Source organism: Egretta garzetta, unplaced genomic scaffold, assembly GCF_000687185.1.
Source record: "Egretta garzetta isolate BGI_Z169 unplaced genomic scaffold, ASM68718v1 scaffold59, whole genome shotgun sequence".
In the NCBI taxonomy this organism is placed as follows: domain Eukaryota; kingdom Metazoa; phylum Chordata; class Aves; order Pelecaniformes; family Ardeidae; genus Egretta; species Egretta garzetta.
This window is the reverse complement of record NW_009267230.1, coordinates 1,118,117-1,127,043: the sequence shown is the minus strand read 5'-3', so window position 1 is coordinate 1,127,043 and position 8,927 is coordinate 1,118,117. Positions and strand designations below refer to the sequence as shown.

General features: G+C 57.5%; 1 protein-coding gene across 1 annotated transcript; it reads left to right on the top strand.

Annotated features, from left to right (window-relative positions):
- Positions 1-937: 937 nt before the first annotated feature.
- Positions 938-8,380, top strand: LOC104133882 (C-C motif chemokine 19). The gene is made up of 5 exons (XM_009647347.2): positions 938-1,040; positions 5,982-6,143; positions 7,274-7,397; positions 7,733-7,829; positions 8,360-8,380. Exons 1-5 carry the CDS (start codon positions 938-940, stop codon positions 8,378-8,380), a joined length of 507 nt encoding a protein of 168 aa, XP_009645642.2.
- The last annotated feature ends 547 nt before the right edge of the window (positions 8,381-8,927 follow it).

The window sequence follows — 8,927 nt, the reverse complement described above, 5'->3', positions numbered from 1 at the left end:
GAGCCAGCACGTGAAATGTATCCTGATGTCTCTGTGGCTGTAAACACCTCACAGGCAGTTATTTTCCCCTCAGATGCTAGGTGGGCCTTAGGCTAAGACAGGTTAAAAAACATGCATATGAGGGTGCTCTGATTTTCCCTAAACTTTACCCTGAAAACAGAACTTATGGAAGAGCACCAGAGTTTGTCCCATGCTTGGGCACTGATATTGGTGCAGGAAGGCATGTGTGAGCGCAGAAACGGATGAACAAATGCAGCCTCACATGTGCCCGTGCCTGCACACACACCGGCATTTGCACACTGCTTCCAGTTTTCCTGCAGAATGCTGCTTTTAAGGAAAAATCACGTGTCAGGGTTAGTGGGAGCCTCTTGCTAGCAAGGCAAGTGGCTGCAGTGCTGCATGGTGAGGTGGCACCAGACAAACACTTCCAAGGAGATTCCTTAAGAGAGGCTGAAGGGACAGTTGATGGGTTGGGATCTGGAGCACGCAGCAGGGGCCAAAACCCTTTCCCCATCGAGGAGGTGAATCCACGGACCCCAGCTGAGACAAGCAATGTAAAGACAATGCCCCGTGACGATGCTGCAGTGAAGCAGCAGATGATTCACACAGTTGTACCCCATGGCAGGGCAAACCTGCTGCTTCATCCCATGTGCACCGAGAGGGCAGGGTTGATGCAGTGTGTGCCCGGGGCAGTAGGTGTGCAAGGGCTGCACAAGCTCCCCCTCCTCCCCCCCATTTTGCAGGGAAGGCAAGAAAACTGCACCCATGTCAAGCAGAGCAAAAATTTAGGAGGGCTCGGCCACCCTGGAACAGAAAGTATTTAGCCGCAGCAGAACGTTAGCCGCAGCAGAAAGTAGCCAGGAAAGACAGAAACCTCAGAGTGCAGCCAAAAAAAGAAGGGAAATTTTGAATGTGGGCCAAATTATTAGCTCAAGTCATGAGCGCAGATGGCGCTCCGGGCTTGTGTCGGCAGCGGAGTGCGCTGGGCTGCAACGCCGGGCTGAGCTCCAGCGAGGCTCACCTGGAGGCATGCACAGCAGGTCTGTCCCTCTGCCCCGCGCCGTTCCCAAGAAGCAGGAGCCAGCTACGCTGTAGCAGCCCCGTGAGTGCCAAGGGCTGCTTCTGGGGCCGCGTGGGTGCTGGAGGGGCTGTGGTTTCCAACTGAAGCTTCAAGGTGTTTTTTGGTGCTGTGTCTATCAACACTGCCTTCCTGGGGTCTGCCATGGTCTTGAGAGCAGAGAGGAGGTGGAGAAGTGGCTGGTGGGTGATAGGGACTCCCACCCTTCCTGTCCCAAGGTGTTCCCCAGTCCCAGCCATCCCTTGGTGGCCATCCTCTCCTAGAGGTGCCCAGCCCAGAGCCTCCTCTCAACCCTTTCCTTGCCTACATGTAGCTCCCAAGTGCCCTCCTTCCCCCCTGCTCTGTTTCGCTGGCTGGAGCCCCTCAACTTTGGTGTGTCCTCATGCTGACAGTCATCTTGCTCAGACCCCCACATCCCTCTGCTTGCCTCCCATCCCACTGGGAATTGCAAACCTGCTCCTGGGCTGCAGCTCTCCAAGGGGTGGTGGAAGAGCATCTGCTCTCCTTCGAGGATGTCCGCAGTAGAGTCAATGTGAGCCGTGTCCCAGAGCTCCACCAGACTGAGAACCCCACAGCCTCCTCTGATTGATGTCAGTCTAAAAGCCAACAGAGCAGTGAAAGAGAGCGGTCTTCAGGGCCTTTGGTCCATCCTATGTGCTTTTAGATCTGCCCATAGGTGAGTTTCGGGTGCAGCCTCACCAGACATCCTTCCTGCCAAGCCACATGGGAGATGACAAGGAAATTTCTGCTGGGCTGCTTTTTGCACAGGTGTCCGAGCTGTTCCCCAGCCATCCCCTCCTGAGACCCCTGAAGAGGTTGTAGAGGACAGGCAGCGTGATGGCAGGGAGCCAGGGCTGGGGGCATCCTGCCCATCCACTGCCATCTCAGTGCCATCACAACATGCCCAAGGACATTTGCAAGAAGCACCCAGCTGGGAGACTGCATAGCCCCAAGATGATGCTGAGGGACATGAGTGTTGCAGGGACCCAGGAGATGGGTGCTCATCTGGGTGGAGTTGAGAGGGACACAGCTGAAAGTTGTCGACTCTGCTGTCCATCGCTTATGGTGACCTCAACATCGATGCCACTGAAGGCAACGAGTGTTAGGGAGAGATGGGCTCTAACAGAGCAGGAATTGGCACCTTCTGCATCCTTCTTAGCCAGACCCTCAGGACCATCTTTACTCCCTCTGGGAAAAGACATGGCTTGCTTTTTCCTTTTCCCTAATTCCATTGAAATCAGGTTGTCTGGGTTCCCACAGTGAGATGAGATCCAGTGGGGCGCTGAGCCCCACGGGCTGGTGGTGACCTCAGTCCCCATGCTGCACTGGGACCGGGGTTGCAATGGGAGCTCTGCGGGAGGCTCCCTCATGCTGGGAGATGTAAGGGAAATTGAAAGAGCTGCAACGCCTGCCCAGTATTTCCCAATGAGGTGAATGCAGCCTGGCCAGATCCTGCCTCAGGGACTGACTGTGCCTGGAATTTGCTGAAATTCCCCTTTTGCCCTTTCCAGCTCCATAGCTTGGAGGTGGAAAGCTGAGGACCGCAAGGCACCCCAGGGAATGCACCGGAGCCCACAAGCCCAGCAGGGAGCATCTGCCCCCAGGGTCTCCCACAGCTGGCAGGTCTATTGAGGTTTCTGCAGGGGTGAGTGCTCAGGGATGCTTTGCACTGCCTGTGGTGTCCTCAGGGCCGGACCCCAGTTGCTCCCAGATTGCTCTGGATGAAGTCAAGCGCATGCAATGTTCTTCCTTCTTCCCAAATCACACTGGATCCCCTGCCCATTCCCTGCCTGTGTGTGCTTCTGAAGAGCCTGGACCCTCAAACACTCCCTCTCCCCCATCTGTGCCATCTCTTCTGGTCCCCAAGGATCAGCCCTGAGAGGGGGATGGGGTGACCTCCCTGCATGCCACAGGGATGCACTTCAGAGATGACCACTCTCTTCTTAGAAATCCCACTGACCCCCAGAGGGGGGCGGGGGGGGAGGCAGGAAACCCATCACATTCCCCTTTCACAACGCGAGTGGAAAGCCCCTTTCCTCACCCTCTGGTGCTGCTCCTGGGGAGCAGCGGTGACTGGGACAGCCATGCTTTCACCCAGTTGGCACCCAGACAGCTGCTGGCAGGAGGCAGAGACTCTTTTCCTGCCCATGTGTTGGCAGGGACTGCAGGCAGCTCAAGGGCAGGGGGTGCCCTGCAGCCAGAGACGGTGAAGGGCTTTACCCCAAAAAGGATGTATTCCCAACATGGGACATGCTGCTTTCAGTGCATGGCCAGCCAGGAGCCATCAGCGTGTGGGAGCCCCCTGTGCCAGGAAGGTGGCAGGGGACCCCGCTGCTTGCCTCGGTGACTAGGACCCCAGCAGAGCCTGGAGAGGGCTCCCAGAGATGGGACCCCCAGCACCCCCCAGCACCCCTTTCCAGTCCTTGGGAATGCTTCAGTAGCTGCCAAACCCATCGAACATGCAAGGACATGAGGGTTTACCATTTTCCAGCACATCCTGCATCCCTTGTCAGTGGGTCAGGGCTCTGCTTTTGGGGGCCCCTCTTCACAGGGGCGCTTCATACTGTCAGTCCAGCCCCTGGGGAGGAGTCAGCTCTGGGTTAGGAGTGGCTGTGCCTGGAGGTCTGACCACCAGCATCAGCTGTGAGCAGCCCGTGTTCTCCGTGCTGTGGCATCTTTTTGGCAGTGCTCTGGGGAGATCAAGTGGAGACGAGGTCCCAGAGCCAGCCTGCATCCCCAAACCCACAGGGGAGCTGGGGCTGATGACTGACACTAATCCTCTGCCACCTGAAATCCCCTTCTGCCAGCCAAGCTTTCTCACCAACAGCTTGTGCATGCTAGAAGGCAGCAAGTGCTGATTGAAGTTAAGCTGGCTCATCCTGTTTGTGGCACTCATCCTGCCCACCTGCCCCTGCCTAAACCCTTCGGCACAGCACCGGCTTGCTGGGGCACAGGAGTGGCCGGAGGTGATGCTCTCCTGATGGAGGAGACCACCCCATGCACGAGGCTGGTGGCATGGCTGAAGTCTCCTCTTGCTTCTTACGGTGGAGTGGGCAAGGGGAAAAGCTTGCTATTTCCTACTGCTGAGAGGAGTAGAGGGGCCCACTGAGGTCCCCTGGTCCCAGCCCTGTGTCTTTTCACCAGGTAGATACTTGTCCCTGTGCAGCACTCTCTGCCGAGGTGCCGGGAGAGGCCAAAGCTGGAGCAAGGGAGAGGGTGGAGGGATGGAGATCCTGCTCCAGGATTTGTCCACCCCTGTGGGGAAATATTTTTCCTACAATCAGTGGGAATTTCCCTGGGTGCAACCAGTGCCATTGCCTCTCTCATCCTGTCCCTGGGTGCCTCTGAGAAGAGCCTGGCTCTGACGTCTCTCCAAACTCCTACAAGGAAGCTGCTGACAGGGGTAGCAAGGCCCCCTTCACCATTCCTTCCCCGGGCTGCACAACCCCACTGCTCTCAGCATCCTTCCAGGTAGGTATCGCGGTTGAAGCAGGATGGTTAAGGGACGTCACCACAGGTGACACTGGCACGGTGGTGAGTCACCGTCCCAAAGAGAAACAGCCCCCTTCCCTGCGCCCCTGTGAGGGTTTTCACTGGGACCGCTGGTCTTCTCCTCCTGCGGTGCCCATGCAGCTGGTGAGCAGCTGGCACCCCGCGCCGCACACACAGCCCCCGTGGGGGATTTCTGCTCCTGTGCTGAGATAACCTGTTTCCAGGAAGCTCCGTAGCTGCCTTTGGCCATCAGCCCGTGTCGTGGTCTAATGCCACAGGCAGCTGAACACCGCGCAGCCGCTCGCTCACTCCCCTCAGTGGGATGGGAGAAAGACTCAGAAAAGAGGTAAAACTCATGGGCTGAGATAAAGACAATCTAATGGGACAAAAAAGGAAGGGAGAATAATAATAATGATAGAAGAATGTACAGAACAAGTGATGCACAATGCAATTGCTCACCACCCGCTGACTGATGCCCAGCCAGTTCCCGAGCAACGGTACCTGCCCTGGCCAACTCCCCGCAGGTTTTTGTTCAGCATGATGTCATATGGTATGAAATATCCCTTTGGCCAGTTGGGATCAGCTGGCCTGGTTGTGCCCCCTCCCAGCTTCTTGTGCAACCCCAGCCTTCTCTCTGGCAGGCCAGTATGAGAAGCTGAAAAGTCCTTGACTTAGTGCAAGCACTGCTCAGCAACAACTAAACCATCAGTGAGTTATCAACATTATTCTCACCCTAAATCCAAAACGCAGCACTATGCCAGCTACTAGGAAGAAAATTTACTCTATCTCAGCCCAAACCAGGACAGCCCATTTGCTGGGACACCTGGAAATGAGGTTGTCTTTTGGCATGTGAGATCATGGTCCTGGAGTAGAGCATGCTGGATGGGCTCTCCTCCATCCACCAGCTTTGGATGTGCCCCCCACCAGGCAATGAGGAGGGCAGGAGGAGCTCCTGCAACCAGATGAGGGGGCTCAGGGGGAGCCAGGCATCACCCCCAGTGTATACCCCAAAATGGGGTTGAGGCAAGTTCTCCCCCCAGCATCAGTGGGTTGAGCCTATGCAATACCTAATGGAAATGTTCCAAAGATGTTTTGGAGAAGAGACTGGGAAATGTATGGGGTGAGACCTCCTATGTGCTTTCCTGGGGCCTCTGGGGTGCTTTTGCAGGGTAAAGGGACCCTGGAGCTGCTCTGGCCCTGACCAGCAGCCCCTGTGGCCTGGGTGCAGTCAGTGGAGACAGCAGGAGGGTATTTGGCTCTGGAACTGCAGAGCAGCTGGCTGCAGGGAAATCAGCCGGGATATTTGGTAACTGCTCAAAGATTAAAATCCAGCCTGTGGCAAGACTTGTTAGACCCTCCCGCTCCTCTTCTCCAAAAGAAAGTGAAAGCCAGGGTCTGAAAGTTTAAATAGCAGACAGCACCAACAGCAGAGTGCAGGGAAGCTGTGCAGAGCTCACCTCTCCTGCCTGGAGCACCGTCACCCCCAGCCCATCCTCTGCCAGACTCAGCAGCAAAATGCAGCGGCTGCATCTTCTCTGCCTCGGTCTTCTGGTGCTGGGACGTATCCTGGATGGTAAGAGGGAACCTCTCAGGCTGCCTTTCTTGTGGAAGGGAGATGATCCAGTTTCTTGCTCGCTTTTGCATTTCCAGCAGGCTTTTAGAGGGACCCACGGCTGTGGCTCTGTCGCAGCCTTCCTGTGTTTCCTGCTTGTAACCTCTCCTAGTGGGACTCTGTCCTGCCCAAAGTACAGGCAGGAGCCTGCAGGGCACTGGGACTGGAAACCTGCGCTTGGAAAGGCTGTGGAGCAATCCTGCCTCCCAGTGCCCTGGCCCAGCTTGTGCACACTGGGCTGGGATTGCCTTGGTCCCATTCTCCCCAGTGCACTGGGGGAGCATCCCTGGCACCCTTTGGCATGGGGCAGCCTGGGGGCAGGTGGCAGGGCTGGGAGCAGGAGGGAAGGCGTGTGTTTGGGCAGAGCCTGTGTGTGAGGGGCTACTGGTGTTGAACACAGGGTTTGCACAGCTCACAGCTCTCTGGGTGGGTGACACGAGGCCCTCTGCTCTGCTGCGGGGAGCTGGGGAGCCCAGACACCTCATGGTGCTGGTGCCTGGGGTTACAGGCATCCCTGGGACTGCCAGCCTTGATGGGCATTAACAGTAAATACGGCATTTGCTTGGAGTGCAACCAAGCTCCCCTACCCCGCAGTGACATGCAGACCGCTGTGTCCCTCAGCGGGAGGTGGGGTCGTGGTGATGGGGTAGCTGCAAAACCTATGACTCCTTCAGCAAATGTAGCTGAAGCCATTCCCAGCCCTTCAGGAATGGGTGTCTTCAGCATCACAGCATCCTGAAGTGGGCTGAAGACCCCCATCCTGCCCCGCTTGACAGCTGGTGTGGGCCCCGGGGGTGTGGGAGGGACCCAGGCACGCAGAAGGGCTGCCCTCCAGCCATCTGCTGTTTCTCACCTCCTTTGCTTTCTGTCGGAAGGAGGCAAAGGGCTCCCAGCACCGGGGCGCAGGGGCAATAAAGCTTCTTCCTGCGTGCACCGCCGGGGCTGCGTGCGAGGGCATCGCTGGTGGGCACCATCCTGCCGTGCTCCGCTGGTGCGGCCCCACAGCCCCCGCGCCCTCGGGGGGGGCTGGGTGAAGGCGCAGCTGACCTGAGAAGAGCAACCTCAGCCTGCATGGTGTGTTCTTCCTCCAGTGCACGGCGGGAACAATGTCCTTGACTGCTGTCTGCGGACGAGTGAGACGCCCATCCCACGACGGATAGTGCAGAATTACGAGCTCCAGCTGGTGCAGGATGGCTGCAACATCCCGGCTACTGTGTAAGAGCCCCAGGGTGGTGATGGCCAAGGGATGGACCCTGCGGGGAGACAGGGAGGGAGGCAGAGCAGGGTGGAGGAGGGATGTTGAGCAGGGTTTGTGGGTGAGGGAATAGGGAGGGTTGTGGAAGAGACTGTGGAGATAGAGGCTCAGTCAGAGCAGGACAGAACTGCCAGGAGGGGAAAACTTGGGACAAAAGACAAGGAAGAAAGTCACTACCAGGTAGAGATGGGGGACAGCAGTGAGGGAGGCAGTGGGTGGGAGCTTGGGCTGCTCTGGAGCATCCCCAGGGTGTCCTGCTCACCTCATCTTGTTTTTTTTCCTGTGGGCCTGGCAGGTTCATCACTACGAGAGGCAAGCGCCTCTGTGCCCCTCTCCAAGCCCCATGGGTTGTTCGCCTTCAAGAGAAGATAGATGCCAGCTCTGCCAGGAAGGTAAGACCTGGCCCTGTGTTCAGCTGGGAATGAGGGGAGCCTGGGGGTGGGTTTATCCACCACCAGACAGGCTTTTCCCAGTGTGACTGGGCTGCTGGGAAGAGCTGGGACATGCTCTACCAAGGCATGGATACTTGGTCTCGGGCTCCATCCCTTCTCCCTCCAACTGGGATGAGCCTGGCTCCTCTACAATCCCTCTTCCACCACAAATAAAAGAAGCCCTGGGGCTGCTGCCCACCTAGTCTCATGCTGGGCTCAGCCCAATGGGTGCTATGGCAAATGGCACTGGGAGCAGCCACCCCCCCACTTCTGCCCTGCAAGCTTGGAGTTTGCAACTTGATCATCTTCAGGGGGAGGGCTTGTGATGAGCTTGCTGGGTGCTTTGAAAGACTTGCCAGGTCACCACTTTACCACCATTTCTCCCGGGGAGGTCACCCCTTAGTGACCACTCTCAACGTGGGGAAGGGACCCTGGGGAGGCTTCTGCCCAGAGGATCACACTCATCACAGCAGGGTTTTTCTCTTCCCCAGGCCAAACCCCAAGGCAAGTAGGCTCCAAAGAAGCCCGTGGCCAGCCCCAGCTCCTGGAGCAGGGCCAGCTCCCAGCTGTGAATCTGAAGCCAACTGAGCCCGCATGCTTTCACCTCCAGCCATGGGGCCAACCCTCCTCAGGACTCAGGCCAGTCCGCAGGGCTGGGCAGAACCCTACCTGTTCTCTCTGCTTCCATCTGTCTCTGGTGTGACCCAGCAACCTGCATCAGGCTGAGCCAGGGGCTGCTGGGCCAGAGCCTCCGCCGCCTTCGCAGCCTGGAAGCCGTTTGATGGACTGTTCTGGGAGATCAGTTTGGGGGGTCTCAGCTTTCCCTTTGGTGGCAGCAGCTGTGACCTCCAGGACCAGCCTGATCACTTCAGTTTCCATCTTCAGCCCCAAACCGTCTGCAGTCTTTCTGCACCCCTGGGAAGGGCTGCCAGAATGGGATAGTGGGGATGGAGGGGAGAAGTTCCACACCAGCCATGCGCTGTGCTGCTCCCTCGCTGAGCACAACTTTGATGCCCTCGGACAGAGCATGGCTGGTGTGGTTCCTCTCTCATGCCCTGA

What these genes read in the sequence shown, in the direction of transcription:
- LOC104133882 (XM_009647347.2), top strand. Translation starts at nt 938, where the DNA reads ATGAGCGCAGATGGCGCTCCGGGCTTGTGTCGGCAGCGGAGTGCGCTG. An exon ending in TGCAACATCCCGGCTACTGT is followed by an intron (nt 7,398 to 7,732) that starts GTAAGAGCCCCA and finishes TGGGCCTGGCAG; the next exon opens with GTTCATCACTACGAGAGGCA. An exon ending in ATGCCAGCTCTGCCAGGAAG is followed by an intron (nt 7,830 to 8,359) that starts GTAAGACCTGGC and finishes TCTCTTCCCCAG; the next exon opens with GCCAAACCCCAAGGCAAGTA.